General features: G+C 38.1%; 1 protein-coding gene and 1 long non-coding RNA gene across 2 annotated transcripts in view; both read right to left on the reverse strand.

Moving 5' to 3' along the window:
* LOC148780523 (uncharacterized) overlaps positions 1–15,594 on the reverse strand; it is a 28,848-nt gene extending 13,254 nt beyond the window's left edge. The window contains exon 1 of the long non-coding RNA XR_016040412.1: positions 15,321–15,594. This is a non-coding gene — a long non-coding RNA (uncharacterized LOC148780523). The remainder of the gene's footprint in view (positions 1–15,320) is intronic.
* Positions 15,595–18,091: 2,497 nt separating this feature from the next.
* On the reverse strand, positions 18,092–18,785 carry LOC18438918 (uncharacterized). The gene has a single exon (XM_006849094.4). The coding sequence runs from the start codon at positions 18,617–18,619 to the stop codon at positions 18,242–18,244; it is 378 nt and encodes a 125-aa protein (XP_006849157.3). The 5' UTR covers positions 18,620–18,785; the 3' UTR covers positions 18,092–18,241.
* Positions 18,786–20,985: the final 2,200 nt, after the last annotated feature.

A 20,985-nucleotide genomic window follows, 5' to 3' on the forward strand; every position in this document is an offset into this window, starting at 1 on the left:
AATTTTTAAACTTCTAATATAATTAGGGGTAAATCTTGTGGCATGATTTGGAGGTATGCCTTTGTTTAAGTTTGCCGCCTTATACAAACCGCATGTGTAAATGCGTTTTATTAAGACATATATTTTATGAACTGACTCGTGTTTTTTGACAGTTGATTTATCTACCTCGCAATGTAGATTAGTGGATTTGATGTGATGTGAAATAACTAAAACAAGGCATCAGATAAAAATAAGTTAATAAATTGGAAATATTATACAATTAGAATGTATAGTAAATGGTGTATAAAAAAATTGTAAGTCTAAAATCCTTGCTGACTCAACCTTAAAACTTATTTAGAATAAATTATGAAAATCTTTACTGTGGCTAAGTGGGGCTATAACCAGGCAATGCCCAAAGCCGACGCAGAGCTGGACCCAACCCATTAAGTTAAACTCGGGCCTGGCTTAGCTTGATGGATTCCATCAAGGGCCCAGAACTGCTCATGTCTAAGCCGGCCCAGTCCATTTGCACCTTATGAAATCATAAGGGCCTGTTGAGTCTTAGAACTATGGTCTAGGCTTGGCTCCTTAGTAATGAGCCTTAATTCAGGCTTGGCCTAGCCTGACGGGTCCTACTATGGGGCATGGTTCTTGCCCATGTTCAGGTTGGGCCTTTGAGGCTTGCCAAGCCTGCCTGGCATATTTCACCCATTATCGTTATGTAGTACATATACATGAGCCAAACATAAGAGGCTTACTGATGACTAAGAATCCTATTATCAAAATAAATATTAAAAAAGAGTGAATGATGAATCATTTTTAGTCTTGTTAAAGCACTAATATGGGTATTCTCATTAACGACGCATGCCTTTTATTTTCAAAATAAGCCTTGGGAAGTAATTTATGGAAACACCTCCATATTATAGCTACATAAGTAGCATTTCAAATCTGTTTGGTAAAAAGAAAAATTTGTTTATTTCAAATTTGTTTGGTAAAAAAAGAATAATCTTCTCCTTTGATCATAATCCATTTCCTGTTACGGAACCAGCAAAGGAGTTGCGGATACTGTTGTACAAGCATAAGCTGTTGGATACCTCATGCGTAGACTTGTTGAAGTAGTTCAACATTGTTGTACGAAGAATTGTGGTCCTATTCGAGGTATTTCTATGAGTCCTCAAAAATGGGGTGACGGGTGCTAGTAAGAAATGTAAGAAAGTCTCAACAATAATAGTTCTTAACTCTTGAATAACTTCTTGAAGTTGTCCTCTTGAATGCACTCAAGGATTTCCGGGATAGGCAAGTTCTTAAAAGAGTTAAACTCAAGTTTTGTATGCTTGATTCCTAAGTGACATGCCCTATTGTTATGAAGGATTTCCGACCCATCGGCCTATACAATGTTTTTTACCAAATCATCTGCAAGATAATTGCAAACATGTATAGGATGGTTCTTGATGCGCTTATCCACCCCTGCTAATCGGTTTTCTTGAGAGGTAGGCTGATTACTGATAATGTACTTATAGTTAATGAGCTCATCCCCTTGTGCTACAAAGCTTCAGCCAAACCCAAAACGTACCTTCAACTGGATCATATGATAGGGTCTCTTGGAAATTCATTTTAAATAAACTCCATACCATGGGATTCCCAGATATTTTTATATTATGGATTCAACACTGCATTACTATCCCATCATTCTCTATACTGCACAATAGATCTCTTGTGGGCTATTGTAAGGGGAAAAGGGGTGAGACAAGGTGACCCTCTCTCCCCCTACCTATTCCTCCTTGTCATGGACTACCTTAGTACAATGCTTGATGTGGCTATTGCAACCAAATATACCTCCCTCCCGTCTTCCCATCAGGGTGTAACTATAGGATCAATCATTTGCTCTATATGGATGACGCACTTAATTTTGTAAGGGCTCCGCACAAGCAGCGTGGACCGTCAGACATATTGTTGACGTTTTTTGCAGGGGCATGGGTCAACAGCTTAATCAAAGTAAGAGTAAAGCTATGTTTTTTGGAGCCGGTGCAAGCTTGAGAGCTCAAGTCCTCGATACCCTCCAATTTGGGACAGGTGAACTTCCTGCAAAATATCTTGGTCTCCCTCTCCTTTATGGTCCTTTAAGGCACTCCCACTGTCACATCTTACTTGGAAAGACTATATCTCGGATCGGGTACTGGCAAGCTTTGTCTTTATCCTTTGCAGAGCGCCTACAACTCTTAAAATCGGTCCTAAATGCTTCTTCTATCTATTGGCTACTCTCATTCTATCTTTCGAACCGCACCTGCAATGCTATCGAAAGACTCCAATGCAACTTGTTTTGGGCAAGGGCACTTGAGACCATGGGACTTCATCTTGTTAAGTGGAACATTGTATGCTAGAAAAGTGAAGAAGGAGGTCTTGGGATTTGTCATATTCACGATTTCAGCATGGTGAAGTTGGCTTGGAGAGCTATCTCAAAACCTTCCTCTCTATTGTCTCTTTTTTTAAGCATAGATACTTTCACCACTCATTGGTTTGGTTAGCCCAGCCTAGATGTTGCTCACATGCATGGAGGGGGGTCACCTTGGGGTTAAACAGATTGCAAAATAATGTTATATGGATAATCGGCAATGGAAGCCTAATTGACTTTTGAATAGTTCCATGGTTTTCAGAGTACTCCTTATGGGAGAAATATGGCGGAGATGCACACAATGCCCTAGGAAATTTGGCAAACTTCAAGGTGTTAGACCATATCAAACGTTCACTGCATAGACGGGATCTTCCACCCCTTACTTCCAGCTAACTCATCCAAGCCTGGGCAGAAGTGTGGTCACATGTGCTACCTCTACACCCCTCACAGGACCAGCTGATTTGGATCGACTCTGCTAATGGTGATTTCTCAGTAGGCAGTGCTTGGGATTACATGAGACTTAATGCCTTTGTCCAGCCATCTTTTAAGCCCTTGTGAAAAACCCCATCCCACCCAAGAGGAAAATGGTTCACATGGCTCTCCCTGCATTCCCGTTTGTCCACCATGGGTTTGCTCCAATCTAGGGGCCTACCTCTAGTGTCTAGATGCCCTTTTTGCCTCTAGGAGGAGGAGACCACTAACCATATTATTCTGCAGTGCGTTTTCTTACAGGTTCTTTGGAGATCCTTATTTTGGAGATTTGGCAAACTTAGCCGCTTTAGTAATCAACTATTATGATGATGGCAAAGTGGAACAAATTTCGTTTTAAATCTAATGGCAAGAAAAATGTCTAGCTCTCCATCTTCTCCTCTACCATCTAGTGCATGTGGGCTGAGAGCAATGCACGCATCCATGAAGGGAGGAGGACTTCCCGAAAATACCTTCCACAAAGGATTACCCACCTCGATAGCAAGCTTGCAGAAGGGAAGGGTTGGGCTTTCTATCCTTCAGAGAATAACGTCTCCAAAAATCTCAAGCTAAAGTGGTGTATGGAGACCCCTCTCATCCCTACCCATGTTGCATGGTCCTTCCCCCCCACGGGCCACTACAAACTCAACATTGATGGTTCTTCCCTTCGGAATCCTGGCGCAACTAGCTGTGGGGGAATCATCAGAAACAATATAGGGGGTTTTGTGGCAAGCTTTGCAGCCTCCCTCGGTTTTACCTCCAACAATACTGTTGAGTTTTATGATCTAGACCGAGGCATCTCTCTAGCAAAGGAGCTAGACTGCAAACCCCTAATAATTGAGAGTGACTCTAAAATACTCGTTGAATCTATGACCTAGGATAGTAGACCCCTATAGAAGCTACACACTCTTTTGTCCAATTGAAGGGCCCGACTCTCCTCCTTTGCATACCATCAATGGCAGATCTCTCATGTTTTTAGGGAGGCGAACATAGTTGCTGATTGCTTGGAAAAAAGGGCAGTGTCATTGGCAAAAGCAACCGTATGGCAGGCTCGACCCCCAGACATTATGCCCCTTTATCCTGCATGATATTTCTAATGTTCCATTACAAAAGGATGTTTGATGGTTGTATTTGTAATATTTCTTTGTTTAGCAATAAAACGGGTAAAGGCTCGTCATCCCCACTGATTTACCTAAGAAAAAAAAAGAACTCTTAAATAACCTAAATTGTGCATTATCATACTTTCATTCATTTTTAACACGTAATAAAGGAAATCCAATTAGGATTTTAAAATAAATAAAATCATTACTACAAAAATAAAGGGTGTGGTTTGCACAAGATGTTAATCTTAAAGGAATGAAATAGAACATAAATGTTTTCTTGCTTTGATTCATTCTCCTTACGAGAACCTTAGAAAATATCAGCAACTAACTCTTGATAAAGAGATTAGAACATGAGCTCTAATGGACAAAGTATTTACATGTAACTTTTGCAAAGGCGACAAAGATGATACTTCCTCCACCCCTATTTTGCTTCTAGACTAAGTCAAATAAAAAAATTAGGAGAAGGGTTCTGTTAAATTATAACTTAAAAAAAATTGGCCTATAAGACCTTTTTCCTATTGGAGTATGGCCACAAAGTCCTCATTACTACTATTTACTTGTAGTCCCTCTCTTTCATGCTATTTTAAAATACATTTAATAATATTATTTGTTTTATATAATGGTCGTATTTCCTTTAAATTTTTTACTACTTGTTTTGGTAAATGTCATTTTTTTTCTTTTTTAAAAGTCACACATCAATAATACACTAATGGTCATTTTTAAATCAAAACATTTTCTTTCAAGAGAGAGAGAGAGGGGTAATGGAGAAGGAAGGCTTAGCTGTTGATATGTACAGAGAGATATCTAGACCATTGGATGCAAAGCTTGTCATATGTAGCACGGAGATAAGCTCCAATGCTTATAAAAATGGCTCACTAACCAATAATAATATACAAAAAAATCTCAGAGCCATTTGCCCATCTCTACAGTTATCCATATGCTTCACAACAACATTCATCTCTCCAAATTTATTTTTCTCTCTTCCAAATTGTAATTTTTCCTTATTTTTCTTCATTGGTATCAAAATCACGGTTGGTCTCTTTTTTTCTTTATTTTCCATGTAGGAGCATTATCTAACTGTGGTGGTGTAATCAACTTGTTTCTCTATCTTAACCGTTGATATGGGTAGAGAGAGATCTAGACCATTGGATGTAAAAATTGTCATATGCGACAATAAAATAAGCTCCAATGCTTATAAAAGGGGGCTCACTAACCCATAATAATCAATAGAAAAATCTCAAAGCCATCTGCCCGTCTCTCCAATTATCCATACGCTTCACAACAACATTCATCTCTCCAAATCTATTTTTCTCTCTTCCAAATTGTAATTTTTCCTTATTTTTCTTCATTAGTATCAGTACTCACCGTTGGTCTCTTTTTTTTTGTTTATTTTCCCTGTAGGAGCATTATCTAACTGTGGTGGTGCAATCAATTTGTTTCTCTATCTTTGTTGGGTCCACCAAGGGATCACCATTGATATTTCAACGTCTTTTTGCTTTCACAAAAGGGTTGACGCCATTGACATCAATAGCAGGTACATGCAAGGTAAATATTTTTGGGGTTTGTAGAGATTTTTTTTTCTCTCATTTATTTTAAAGTTTGTAGAGATTTATTCACTTTATAGAGATCTATTCTTTCACATCTATTTTTGGGTTTTTAAAGGCTTATTCTCTCTCTATCTTTAAAGCATGTGTCCTTTACTTCAAAACTTGTCCTTGTAGGACGTTATTTTGATACCTCGTTCTAAGTCCTATTGGATTATGTTTTGTGCATTCTCTCTCTTCTTCACAACCTTTTTTTGGGTCATGTATTGCCTCGCTCTCTTGAAATCTCTTTCGATAGGATATACCTCATTGAGATGTATTTCCAATTGGGTCACGTATTGCCTCCTCTTTCTAGATGGTGAAAGCCTTCCCTGAGATCAATTTTTTTTCCTGTTTTCCATGCATATTTTTTTTATCCCTAATAAAACAACAATCTTATTACTCCACGTGGCCAAGCACAAGCTATTGTGCTTTGATTACTTTTGTAGCAAAAAGACTTGAACTTGTTGCCATCTTCATTCGAAAAGTTAGTAAATCATTCATCGAGAAAGTGGTCAATTGATCTAAACCTTAAATTTTATTGAAATTTCTATACTTGTTTTGTAACATGGCTGTTAGATTGGTAATAAGTAAATTATCTAAAACCGAAAAACTTAATGGGACAAACTTCAATATGTAGAAAAGAAAAATGAACTATATCTTGATTAGAGATAAGATCGATTATGTTTTAATTTCTACTAAAGGTGAATTGGGTTTGAACCCCTGCGCCCAAAATAGAAGAAAACTTGCGAAATGAAAAGGGGATGACAAATTAGCAAAAACCGCAGTACTTACTTTTATGGAAGATGATTTGATAAGAGTTTGTGAAGTTTATAAAACATCTAAATTAATGATGGAAGCTTTGATGAAAAAACATGGATTTACATCTGAAACCCATATTCAACTTTTGTTATAAAAATACAATTTATGTAAGATGAGGGAAAATGAATCTGTGGTAGAGCATATTAACAAAATGATTGTTCTTGCTAAAGACCTTGCTGCAACAGGAAACCTCATTCCTAATCGTATACAAGTGTCAACTGTATTGAGCAGTCTCCCACATTCATAGGAACCTGTAATCATTACTCTTAATTATTCAACCCAAAGAATTACCATGTTGAACTTACCCCTACACCTAAGTACAAAGGAAGAAAGGAGAAATAAAAATGAAAAGGCAGAATTGCACTTTGCTCAAACTTCCTTTAAAAATAACCACCCTGGACCTTATTACAATAATTGAAATAACAATAATAAATTTAAAGAAAAGGGTAAAGTTTTCAAACCGCAAGGAGGAAGGTCTTGCAACAACCCTCCAAAATGTTTCAATTGTGGAGAGAGAGGACATATTAAACCTAAATGTCCTAATAAAAATATTTTCAATAATGACTACAACAAGAACAATGAACAAAGGAGCAACTACAAGAATAATAAGAATCTCAACCTAGTTTGTGTGGTTTCTGAATCAATGGTGGTCGATCATGATTTGAGAGGATGGTGGGTGGACTCTGCATCAACTAGGCATGTTTCAAAGAAACTAAGTATTGTTGATATGAAAGAAGTCAAAACCGATGACCAACAGATATACATGGGAATGACACCTTCTGTGATGTGCTAGGTGTTGGCACATATAAGCTGGAGTTACCTGAGAATGCAAATTTCTTTTCACTAATACTTTGTATGTGCTTGTGCAACTTTATTTTTGTACCTAGATTAGATGAAAAGGGCTATGAGGTCCGTTTCAGGCTTGGAAAGATGTCTATTGGGAAACATGGTCGAACTTATATTTGGGGGGAGAAAGTTTAAAATTTCTATCGTCTAAATGTTGTTAATGGAATGAGTGATATTACTTCTTCTTATATCGATATGGCAATGAATGTCGCTGAAAGGTGAGGCGACACTGGAAGGTTGAGGGATCATCGGGTAGTTCCCCCTCTCTTCTTTCTATTGTTGATCTCTTCTATCTCTTCCTCTCATCTATCTCTCTAACCTCTATTTTTCCCATCCAAACTTGAGCTTAGTCCTCCTAAACCTCTCAGCTGAAACCAACCAAGGGCTCTCAACCCCAGGTACACATACGAACGGCGCATGAAACCATGGCAATACATGAAGCGGCAAGGGAGAAGGGTCCAAACCGTACAAAGAGGTCGGGGGGCTTTCTATAGTGATTTAAGAGGGCTTGCAGAGCCCGGGCATGTCCATGACCCCAACCGCGCGAGGTAGGTTCCTAACTCCTCGATGGGATCCAAGGCCCACCACTAGTGTTTTAAAACCCGGCGATTTTCGATCCGAGTCGCCAATTCGAATGAGGGACTAGTCAGGATCGAACCAGTTATGAAATTATATGGATTCGGTCTGAATCCCCCATAAAGCACCTCTTTTCATTGTTGTTTCTTTGGGAAATTATAAAAAATATGCCTTAACTTTTGGCTTATAAGAAATAAACTATATACTTCCCTAAACCTCATCTATACCCTTTTTTTCCACTTTTTGTGTTATTTTGAACAAAATAGCCTTCAGGGTAGTAATATGACCGTGGAGACATCACGGTAAACTCGATGTCATGATTGTTTTAATATTTTGAGGCATCACGATACTTAAAATTCCGTGACGAGTATGAGAAGTATCATGACTCTTAAAATGCAGTGATAGCCTTCAAAGCATCTTAGAATCAAACATATCGTGATGCTTTCACGGGAATTTGTCAACCGCAATAAAACTCTTCTTCCATTCTTCCTAGTCGTTCTCTCTCTCTCTCTCTCTCTCTCTCTCTCTCTCTCTCTCTCTCAGGGGATCCCTCTACCCTAACGGTTCTTACTCTTTGGTGATCTCTTTCACTATTGCTCACATCCCTCATCTGCCTCATTGGACATTGTCATCAAATGTTTTTATTAAAGGTAAGAATTCATTGTCCAATTTTCTTTTAGCATCAGTTGAGCATGATCGTTGATATATGTCTCCAATTCTTTTTTTTTATTATTAACACCAATACCAAATCGATTATATATTGCCTGATAATTATTGGTAGGATTGTGATATGCAATGTTGGGTTACGGGTTTCATCTTATTTCAGGATTTTTTACTTAGGTCCAATAATTTAAGGCATCTTGAATGTATGCCCTATGCACTATTTTCTATTTTTTTGTATAGTTGTTGTTGAAAAAAATATCCATGAGGCATGATTTGCTAGCAGTGATATGAGAATTGTGAAACTTATTATAATCCATTGGTAATTATTTGTTATAATGTAAGTAGCTCTGTAACTTTTTTTTCTAATTATTGCCAATTTGATTTTCATTCTTTCTCGGATTGTGTAGATGAAAGTCTGAGAGAAATCTTTGTAGCATCATTTCTTTTTCTTATTGAAACATTTAATCCCAAATTATTGGGTCTACAAATTTTATTTTGAAGACTTTTTATTTGGTTCCTTCTCAGAGAATTTTCATACCCTAAATTATTATTATTGATTGGTTCCTTCTAAGATTGTTATTTGCTAATATTTGATGTGTCATTTAAGAAGTACTATTTTGAAATGGATTATGAGATTTTCTTAGTCAAAGATAAGAAGAGTTGTTTTGGTTCCTTCTCAGAGAATTTTCATACCCTAAATTATTATTATTGATTGGTTCCTTCTGAGATTGTTATTTGCTAATGTTTGATGTTTCATTTAAGAAGTACTATTTTGAATGTTGTTGTTGTTGTTGTTGTTGTTGTTGTATCATGAAAGCATGAGGTTCTCACATTTTCAGTGATTTGTTACATAGAAAATTGATGATTGCTTTTTTAGGGCATGTTTTTTTGTCATTAATTGTAATAGTGCTCAATTGCATGCTCTTTAAATGATTTTTCACAGGGACCATGGCCGAAGGCGTACGCTGGCTTGGAGGTCTTGAGATTCCTACATTGCTCATAAGACAAAATAACCATATATCACAAAAAGTCTTGGTAGGAGAGGTATGTACACATGTTCAAATGCTTAATCAATTTATTTTTTAATATTTGAAATCACAAATTCTATTTCAAGAACAGGCTAAGGCCCTCAGGTTTGATGAGAAGGTCATTGCACTAAGTTTATGGCATTTATGTAGCAATACTTAAATTGACTTGGTCACGAGATCGGGGTTGTATCCTCTAACCATGGTTGCTATGACTCACAAGGACCGTGGCACATTGGCTATTATTGTAGAGAGGTAACATGCAAAGAAGAACACCGGACACTTCAACGTAGACGTTGGAAAGATGATGCCTGCTCTTGAATATGCATCAAGAATTCTCTGGTTAGACAAGTGTACCTATAACTTTTATGAGAGTGGACAACTGGGGGGAATTTATTGTCCAGATGCTAGGAGAGCTGCCATAAGGTACTAACTATTCTACTATTTGGCTGACATGGTTGAGGATGAAGTTTAGTCAGTTTCCACACAACTGTAACCGGCACACCCTATTATGACACACTCGTGCCTACATCATGTATCTAGTCATCTACACAATCTTTGCAGATTCTACAGACAGTACGGTGTTTATATTATATTTGTAGCTTTTTGAGGATATCGACACTGTTGGTCAGTATGCATGGGAAGCAACTGCCTTAGCTTATTTGTTTTGATCCTTGTCAAAGATTGTTTGTCCTGATCACCACCACCTAAGTGGATCAACTACTCTTTTGCTAGTAATGTTATTATTTAAATGCTTTGATAGATATTTAAAGCTTTTGATAGATATTTGATTGTATTTTATATATATATATACATGCATTCCAGTGTTGGCCATACGAGCACTTCAAATTGTTGTGCCCAAATCCCAAAGTCATCCAGGCAAGGCTCCCTAGATCCCTCAGGTGGGCCCCTCCTAGAGAATGAGATAATGCTCATAACTTTCGTCTCGTGGGCTGCCAAGAAACCGATAATACACGGATAAATGATGTTAATATAGAAAAAATTTTCATTGGCCTTGTTTATTTAAATTTTAATAATTTTTTGTGCAGGTTATTTACTGTAAATTTTCTTCTTCTTTTTTTGTGATAGGCCATATGGACCCCTAATGATGATTTCCCTTATTTAGGAGTGGAATCCCAGGAGGACAGTGAGTATTGCATTCAGGTTGGGGAGACTAATTATGTCACATGTTCCTCATATGCAGACACATTTGTGAGGGGTACATGACAAATCATGTACTTTGACAGTTTGGGCACCACCAAAGGTTACTGGCAGATCCCTTGCAATGGGAGAGGAGGGAGAGGAAGGGAAGGAGGCCTTAAAACTGGGGAGAAGTGGTTTGAGCTCAAATAGAGATGTGGCAGAGCAGGCTAGGTTATATATGAGACACCGATGGGGACATGTTTAATGGGAAACAGACTCAAGAATACATCGAGTGGTACGCGCTAAGGACTAGGCCCCTAATCCATAACCTATATAGACCCTGTCCATCAAGATTCATGCCTCAAGGTTATCACGATGAGGATTGAATGGTAAGATTAATTTAGAACTCTCACTGTTTTATTCTCATATCGATCTATTCGTAAGGGTCTTTAATTTTATATGTCTAAGTAGTCTATTTTCATATGACTTGATGCAGTTGAGGGACATTAGCTATACAACACAACTTTTACGATGAAAATCTGACAGATCTTCCGACGAAGATCTCTCGGATCTTGACACCGTAAATTGATAAGAATGATGTGGTAGAGAAAGTGGGAAAAATCAAATTCAGATCTGAGGTCAGATCTGCCCGGAAACGAGCATATCCACTCTCAGATCTGTGGTAGAGCCAATATGATCCAAAACATCAAAACATGATTTTAAAGCAAACAAATCAAAATAAATCAAAATAAAATCAGAAACAGTAAAAGGAGAAGAAAGAAAGAGAAGGAAACAATACCAAATTGGATCGGATGGCCCGGGACTCCGAAGCCTTCGAGCGCTCGCCCGTATCAGAACCAGCGTCCTATTTGCCTCTATGATTTGAATGTTGACTAGCAGATCCCTGATTTCAAAGGGTTGTTGTGCCCTGAGGATGGATTTGAAATAGGGTTGTTGTGCCCTAGAGATCTAAGGTTTCAGGCTTAGGGTTAGAGATAGGTTTTTTCTCAGTTAGAAGTCTATCTAGGGTTTCAATCTTCATCTCTAAGTTTTTTCCACGAGATCATAAAAAAGAGATTTTATAAGGGCCAAGGATCTGTTGGAAAGGATATCTGCCCATAACCAACAGATCCTCCAACCAAAAATTTCATTTTGGGGGTACGGATCCTAGTGTCACCCAAATAAAAGGGTAAAAACCTTCCAAAACAGCAATAAATCGAAGCCTTATGGAAAATTTCCAATTTGGGACAAAAGGGCTTGGGCGACACTAGTGGTGTCACCCAGGTCTAGACGACACTCCTATTGTTGCAGAGTGTCGCCCAAACCAAAAGTTGTCCAAATTGAATTTTTTTTTTCACTTTATTGTGTTCTTCAGCCTCTTGTGAAGCTCTCAGAGAAAATTTGGGTCAAAAAGGATTTTTCTATTATTTTTAATGATATTTTTGGTAAAGCAGGGCGTTTGCAAGATTCTGAGTCAAAATAGGGTATTTGTAGGATTCTTGGTAGACAAACTGGTTCTGGGTCATAGGGTAGGCTGTGTGGACTATGGATTTGGTTTACTAAGATAAGTATGGTCTTAAGGGTTCAAAAAACCACAGAATTTGCCAAATTTAAAATGGGGTGTCTACAGTTGCCCCTATTTGGCACTCCCTGTCCGTCGAGTCACAAGTGAGTGGCAAAGAAGTAGACACTTTAGCGTTCCATGTCCTTTGAGGGATAGGTGAACGTCAAAGATAATGCAAACATTTTTAAACTTCTTCCTGACGTCATATGGTCGGAGAGCGCACCAACTAGTCCCTCCAAGTCATTGCGCTCACCGAGCTCACCCACCTAGGGCATTTTTCCTTCTAGGGCTTTTGGCGTGAGATGTCGGTGAGTTACACAAGCTTGAAACTCGAGTTGGATTTTCTGGTCATGCCACTTAACTTCAAGGGTTTCACAGTTTGAATTTTTACCCCTGGCATCTTCTATGATCTCCTTAGGGTTTATTAAGGTTGTCTATAGGAAAGGTTTTCTATAGAAAGAGACATCTCGAGCCGATTCTGAATAGAGAGACGAGGCAGCAACGCGACAATCACGGCAACGCGTTAATCATCATATACGGGTGTCCAAGCTCCTTTGTTTTAAAATTTGTTTTAGAATTTTTTAAATTAGGGGGAGATTTGAAATAGAACCCAGAGCAAGGACAGGCTACGATTTTAATAAGAAATTAAAGTCTTTGAAAACACAGGACATATAGTGAAATTTTTGAAAAGAGAAAGATATTTCAAAAAACAAGGTTGGTTTACAGTTTTAACTCCTCCAACCATAAAGTCCTCTAAGCAGTTTAGCGTCATGCAGCGATGGACCACACACCCGACCTTTTTATGTCATACGAGGATAGACGGAATACACCCGACCCTTTTACATCATATGAGGATAGACGGAACATACCTGACCTTTTACATCATAAGAGACTAAATGGAATACACCCAACCTTTTATGTCATATGGGGCTAGATGTTACCTGCCTCGGCTCTTTTACGTCGTACGAGTTTGACGTTGAGCTGGATACACCCGAACTTTTACGTCATACGGGGATAGACAGAATACACTTGACCTTTTACGCCATACGGGGCTAGATGGAATACACCCGACCTTTTACGTCATACCGAGCTAGATGGTACCTGCCTCCGCTCTTTTATGTCGCACGAGTTTAAAGTTGAACTGGATACACCCGACCTTTATCGTCATACGGGGTTAGACAGAATATACCCGACCTTTATCATCATACGGGGATAGACATTACCTGCCTCGGCTCTTTTACATCGCACGAGTTTGTCTTTGAACAGGATACACCCGACCTTTCACGTCATATGGGGCTAGACGATACTTGTCTCGGCTCTTTTACGTGGCACGAGTTTGACGTTTTTCCTGTCTCAACTCTTTTATGTCGCATGAGTTTGATGTTTTTTTAATTGGATTTTGGTTGGCAGTTTAAGTTCGTACTGCCGATGAGCATTTTCTTTTTTCTTTTATGTATATTTTTTATTTTTTCGGGAAAATTGGTTGGCAGTTTAAGCTCATGCCATCGAGGAGTGTTTTCTTTTTTATTTTTTGAAATTTGCTTTTGGAAATTTGGTTGGCAGTTGAGGCTTGTGCCACTAAGGCGTGTTTGAAAATTAATTAAAATGTTTGAAAAGAAAAATCGTAAAACTCATGACATAACCAAAATTGATCCCCGGATGACCTCACAAATGAGCGGGGGCTTTTTTTGACAAAAGGTTTTGGGCAACACTGGTGGTGTCGCCCATGTCTGGGCGACAAGGCTGGTGTCGCCCATGTCTGGGCGACACGGCTGGTGTCGCCCAAGAGAAAAAATATATATATTATTTTTTATTTACGTGTTTTGCTAGGAATCAAAAAAACAAGTTTTTACAAAAAAGAACTCGTGTCGCCCTCACAGGCCCATATAAAAAAAATATCTAAATTTTTTTTTTTATGGAAAATGGGATTTAAGCAGGGAAAAATAGAAAATGGCATGGAAGATTTGGGCAACACCAGTGGTGTCGCCCTCACAAGCTGGGCAACACGTCTCGTGTCACCCAAGGAAATTTTCTTTTCTTTTTTTTATTTTTTATTTTTTTTTGTGTGTTTTGGCTGAGATGAGAGGGGTTGTTTTTCAAAAAAATTATGGGCGACACTAGTGGTGCCGCCCGATCGACACTCAGCCTGGATACGAAATTGGGGGACACCATGCTTGTCGCCTAGACCACCGACCTCTAAAATTGAAGTTTATCGTTTTGGAAGGTCTTAGGGTTATCTAAATCTTCTGTTGGCTGAAGTGGAAATCTGCAGGACGAGTTTTGGGTGAGATTTTCCTTAAAGTCCACCTCCTTCCCATTCTTCTCTCATCTTTCAATCTCTTCTTTTTTCTTCCCATCTTCATCGTATTGGCGGGCATTTACCGGCGTCTTCATAACCAGGTCACGCGAGGTGACCTATTCATCGAGGGCAGTGTCCTAATTTTGCAGGTATATTATTGAACTCAATTTTGCTTTATTTTTTCCCCTGCAACTCAATTTTTCTTTTGGTTTTTGCTCTTAGATCCCATATTTTTGCAACAAATGTTCACTGAAAAAGGCCCGAACTGAACCGGGAGGATCTGAGTTGGGCGACACTGGTGGTGTCACCCACACAGGCTGGGCGGCACCACTAGTGTCGCCCTGGTCAATTTGCCCCTGAGGGCTCCGGGGTCCTGGGCTTCTGTTATGTGACCTGTTAGGGTGATTTTGGCTCCTGTTTTCTGCAGATTTGAGACTATGAACACATAGCCGGTGTCTGTCCTCCTCTATCAATGACGGTTGTATCTACTGCTCTAGGACTGGGATATGCCAATGACACTACCCGACCTCGAGACATCAATTATTATCTCTGGGTTTTAGACGAGTTGTCGTCCTTTGATTGGGTGATTGTTTATGATGCAAATATGACAGATCTTCCGGTGAAGATCTCTCGGATCTTGACACCTTAAACTGATGAAAATAAAGTGGTAGAGAAAGTGGGACAAATCGAATTCAGATCTGAGGCAAAATCTACCCGAAAACGAGTAGATCTTCTCTCAGATCTGTGGCAGAGCTAGCATGATCCAAGACATTAAAAACACGAATTCAAAGGAATGAACAGATAAAAATAAAATAAAATAGAAATAAGAAGAAGAAGGAAATGGTAATAAACAATACCAAACGGGGTCGGATGGCCCGAGACTCCCGAGCCTTCGAGGGCTCACCCATATCAGAACCAGCATCCTCTTTGCCTCTCTGATTCGAATGTTGACCGGCAGATCTCTGGTTTCAAAGGGTTGTTGTGCCCTAAGGATGATTTAGAACTAGGGTTGTTGTGCCCTAGAGATCTAAGGTTTTTAGGCTTAGGCGTAGGGTTAGGGTTTTTCTTTTTGACGAAGTCTCAAGAGGTCTCTCTAGGGTTTCAATCTTCCTCCCTAACTTTCTCCCAAAAGGTCCCTTTGAATGGCCACGAAAAAGAGATTTTATAAGGGCCAAGGATTTGTTGGGAAGGATATCTTTCCATAACCAACAGATTCTCTAGCCAAAAATTCCTATTTTGGGGGTCCGGATCTGGGCGACCGCCTAGTGTCGCCTAAATAAAAGTGGCAAAAATCTACAAAAAAGGTAAGAAATCCATTCCGAAAGGGAAATTTCAGTTTGGGCTAAAAAGGGCTAGTGTTGCCCAAGTCTAGGCGCCACTTCTAGTGTCGCCTAAACCAAATTTTTTTCAAATTGAATTTTTCATTTTATGTGTGTTCTTCATCGTCTTATGAAGCTCTCAGAGAAAATTTGGGTCAAAAAGGAGTTTTTTACTATTTTTAATAATTATTTTGGTAAAATATGGCATTTAAAGGATTCTGGGTCAAAACAGGACATCTGCAGGGTTCTAGGTAAGCAGATTGGTTCTGAGTCACAGGGTAGGCTGTGTAAACTATGGAATTGGGTTTACTAAGATAGTATGGTCTTAAAGGTTTAGGAAACCACAGAATTTGCCAAGTTTAAAATGCAGTGTCTACAAAGTTACACCTTCATAACGGTCACTCTTAATGGGGCTTTCTATCAAATTGATGTCGTCGATATGGTGTTTGATTTCTAAATCATACTCATCTTCTATGCCAATTCTAGTACCTTCACTCTAAACTACTTGCTTTAGTATAGATTCGTGGGTTTCACTGTCGAAAAAATATTAGAAGAACAAGTGAGAATTATCAATGATCCTAACCCATAAAATCCGTACTAAAAATATTGTCAAATAAAAAATTAATACATTTTATAAAAAACTTCTTACATGGCCAATCTTGATGGACCATTCTCGGCTAGTATTAGTGGTCGATATTCTGTGGAGTCCAACTAAATAGGTTTGTTTGATAAGTACCTAACAATGGGGGGAGGCCTTTTCAACATATTTGCAATGTCATCATCATCACTAATACGTAACATATTCATGTTATTTGGTAACTCTAGGTCATTATACCTAATAGCCACGATTCTTGAGGCATAATTTGTTTCTTTTGACAAGTGAGCCTTTGGTTGGTCAAATGAACCGACTCGCTTAAAAAATGTAACCTTAAAGTCCCTAACATCATAGAAAAGACTCTCATCATTAGAATTCCTCTTGAAAGAACCACCAAAGTATGAAGCGATTTTCATTTTATCATCACCCATTATTGGAGCGTGCAAGCCCAATCACTGCTGAGATCTCCAATTTTAAATGGAAACAAATATAAAATGAAAATATTTGGGATCAATAACACATTGGAAGATAGCAATGCAGGTATAAAGGTTTGAAAATATTTATACATAATGAGGAGGAAGCATTATAGAGGGACACTAGAATGCCAAACAAAAGCCACAATATAAATATAGATCTGAAACTTATTTATGCAATATTTTAAATAAAAAAATCCAATGGCCAACCCAACTGCATCAAGTACTATGGAAAAAAGTACATAATATTTTATACAAAATGTTGTCACCACACATCCAAGGGAATATAACTAAATGCTTGACGATTTTGAGGACATACCTGTAAATTGGTGTTAGAGTGTATATTTGACACTCACTGATTCAAAAATAGCTCTCAAGGACCTCGTTCAGAGATTGAGAAATAGAAGGAGAGTATAGCAAATGGATGAGAAATGAGAGAGAGAGAGAGAGAGAGAGAGAGAAAGAGAGAGGAGGCTAAGGAAGAGAGGGGTGGGATTAGAGAGTGTGATGGATGGGAAGATATCATTTGGGTTTGGGAAGGAGAAAACCATAGAAGGAGAAAACCGTGGGAAGTTGGTTAGAAACAATCGCGATTGTTTTATGACCATTATTACTATATAATACTTCAACGTCAATTAGGATCGTGATAATTTTAAATAACCATCGGGTTTTTTAATTATCGTGAATCTATATTTCGAACCATAACGGTTCTTTAAGTATCATGATACTTATCATAACGATCACGGCATTTTAAGTACCTTGATACCTCAAAATATTAAGATCATCACGGCATTGAGTCTACTAAATGCCTTCCCGGTCATATGACTACCGTGAAGGTTATTTTGGCCCAAAAAAAATACAAAATGTAAAAAAAATATATGGACGAGGTTTAAAAAAGTATGGTTTTATTTCCAATAAGACAAAAACTAAGGTATATTACTAATAACTTCTCTTCTTCTTCTTTTTTTTTAAGCTTATCTAATGTTTTCTACTGTCTTTCTGAATCCCTATCTAATAAACCTCTAGTTTAATTTTTATTTTATTTTATTTCCCTTTTTAGATCAGTGATCCAGACGATTCAAGAAGGATCAAGATCGCCGATCCAACCGATCTCAACTGATCGCCGATCCAACCGATCTCAACTGGGATTGGGGTGGATGATCCGCCCCACTTATCCATTTTATTATACATTGGCCAAAACCAAAACGACTGATCCATCCACACTCCAATGCCCGAAAATAAATCCCCAAATCCAACTAATTACATTTTTCATTCACCTTATATTTAAGACCTCATATCTCTATGCCCTCTCTCAAACACAATTTGTTAGGAACACAAAACAATGTTATCAACAAACATTATTCTCAAGATTGACAACTAAGACGCAATTATCAAAGAATCCCCATTATAACAAAGAGCCCTAAAACGATGTGCCAAACCATGTGAACCAGCAAAAGGCCCTGACCATAAAGGAGCCCGCTACCTCCGTTGCCCACCTCGCAAAACCCCGACCTCAAAACCACGGCATCAGAGCACAAAGCATCAGCGCACCCACACCAATAAGTCACGCCATTGGACCCGCACACTGGGTCCGGTCTAAAGCAGGTCACAGGGCACAATGTGGGTTCGGTTTGGGCACAGACTCGGCTGGAACCCCCGCTATCGGGGTTTGCGAGCTCGGTCGAATTGTCCACCATAAACGAAGCCTGAGAGAGAGCGAAGAGGAAGAAGCTTGGGAGGAGGAGGAATAGGGTCTGGATTCCGGCCATGGAGATGGCCGGAATTTGCAGAGGACGCCAAGAGAGATAGCTGGAGAATTAGGCGTGAAGAAAGGGAGAGGTCGGTATTTGTTCTTTTTTGGTATTGCAAGTTTGGTTGGGTGAGAAAAGCAAAGAATGTTTGGAGGCCTGATGATCCAGGTGGGATGCCTCGTGGGTTTCGGTTGTCACTTTATTCCTATTCGACTAGCACATTCCAATTATTGCTCTAACGGTGACTAGACAATTTGAAATTAATCTCTCGACATTGAGAATAGGCACCACACTTTTACTTAGGGGTGGCAATGGACCCAGCCCCGACCCATACCCGCCGGCTATATCCGGCACGGGTTTGGGTATGGGTCCAAGTTTTGAACTAACAGGTTACCTGGATGGTTTTGGGTCCGGGGACGGGTACGGGTCCTGCTATATCCGATCTGGCAGGTATCTGGACCCGAATTTTTAGTTTACCCAAAGGCCAAATCCCCAACCCTAAAATCATTTCAATATTTTTCATCTTCTCCTGGTTCTCCAAACGACCAAACCCCATCGCCATCCTCCCTCTCTCAGCTTCTTAGAGACATAGCTCTTTCTGCATCTCGAATGTCTCTCTCTCTAATCGCCCACAACTCAAAAATCAATTCTTTGTTGTTCACTATTGTAGGATACAAAACAAGAAGCTCATAGTGAGGGTAGCAATGGACCCGACCAAACCCGGGACCCGACGGGTACGGGTATAGGTCCAACTTTTGTACCCAACGGGTCGGGTCTACGTCCAAAACATGGACCCGAATACATTCGGGTATGGATTCAAGTCCAGCCGGACCTGACCCATTGCCACCCCTATTTTTACTAGAGTATAATTTTTTAAAAAAAAATTGAGTTTTTTAAAAGGTGCGGTTTGTATAGGGCCGAGGCTCTAAACAATTAAATTAGAGCCCACCTTCAAATAGTGTCAAGAAATATGGTTTCAATATTAAATTTTTTTGTAGTGGCCTTAAAATATATGTTCATTTTTTATTATAAAATTTAAAGAAAAGTTTATTTTTGAGTCCCATAAATTGTGCATCTTGCAACATATTATTTAGACCGTCCATTTTCAATATTTTCATATTTTTATATATCTACTTGATTTTGACTATTTTTTAAGTTTAAAATTTTATAAATAGATATGAAAATAAATTTTGAGATAATCCTAAGAATGTTTTACACTAAAATTACATGTTAAAATTTGGAGGTGCACCTTAATTGGATTGTTTAAGGTTGCAACCTTATAGAAACCAAGCCCAAAATTTAAAGCTTCAAAAATAGTGCAAATCAAGCAGATCTATGAAAATCTTGAATTGATGGTCAAAAAATGATACGAACTATTTCCAAAACATGAAATCCAGTTTTTCTCATATCCATATATCTTGATGTCGAGATGATCAGTTTGATGATATTTGGGTATCAAAACCATCTCTTCTAGTGAAATTTTTGACGTAGGCGCTAATTTGATTGTTTAGAGCCCGGGCTCTATATAAAATTTTTCCTTTTTGAAAAAATGATAGACCTAAATTTCTTGAAAGGAAAATTGTTTCATACGGCAGGGAACTGTATTTCTACGTTTGCGGTCCCCGAGTTATAAAGCATCCATCTTTAAAGATGGATGCAAATAGGTGGTCCACCTAAAACAATTGAAACTAACGGTCCAAATGTTTTCTTAAGGGGTATGTTTGGTTTGCGCGTAAATATTCCGCTGGAAATATTTACATATGTTAATTGTGTTTCATATTTTTGGTTCGTGCAAATTCATATGCAAATAAAATACCATAACAAAAGCTTTTACTATGAAATTGTCTAATTCATGATAAAATAAAACCACACCTATTGAGGTGGGGAAACATTCCCCATGTATTTGTTTTCACACACGAACCCACTATTCACTATTTACTATTTACAATATAACGTATTATTATAATACTTTATTTATACATAAATTAGATATTTAATATATAAATTATATTTCAATAATAATTAATATATAATATACATATATATTTATATTTGCATTGAGTTCAAAATTTTATAATTAGATTTGAAAATAGATTTTGAGATAAATCTTAAAAATATTTTACATCAATATTATATGTTATGATAAAATTTGAAAGTGCACATTAAATGGATTGTTTAAGATTGCAACCTTATAGAAACCACACCATATATATATATATATATATATATATATATATATATATATATATATATATATATATATATATATATATATATATATATATATATATATATATATATATATATATATTCAAGGCTTTGTGTAAATACTTTCACACCATCGAAACGCTACCAAACATATGAAACTATTTACATAGAGCTTT

This window comes from Amborella trichopoda, chromosome 9, assembly GCF_054954075.1.
Source record: "Amborella trichopoda isolate Santa Cruz 75 chromosome 9, AtrichopodaSantaCruz75HAP2 v2.0, whole genome shotgun sequence".
Classification (NCBI taxonomy): Eukaryota; Viridiplantae; Streptophyta; class Magnoliopsida; order Amborellales; family Amborellaceae; genus Amborella; species Amborella trichopoda.

Coding starts and splice junctions, on each gene's coding strand:
- LOC18438918 (XM_006849094.4), bottom strand. CDS start 18,619: ATGGCCGGAATCCAGACCCTATTCCTCCTCCTCCCAAGCTTCTTCCTC.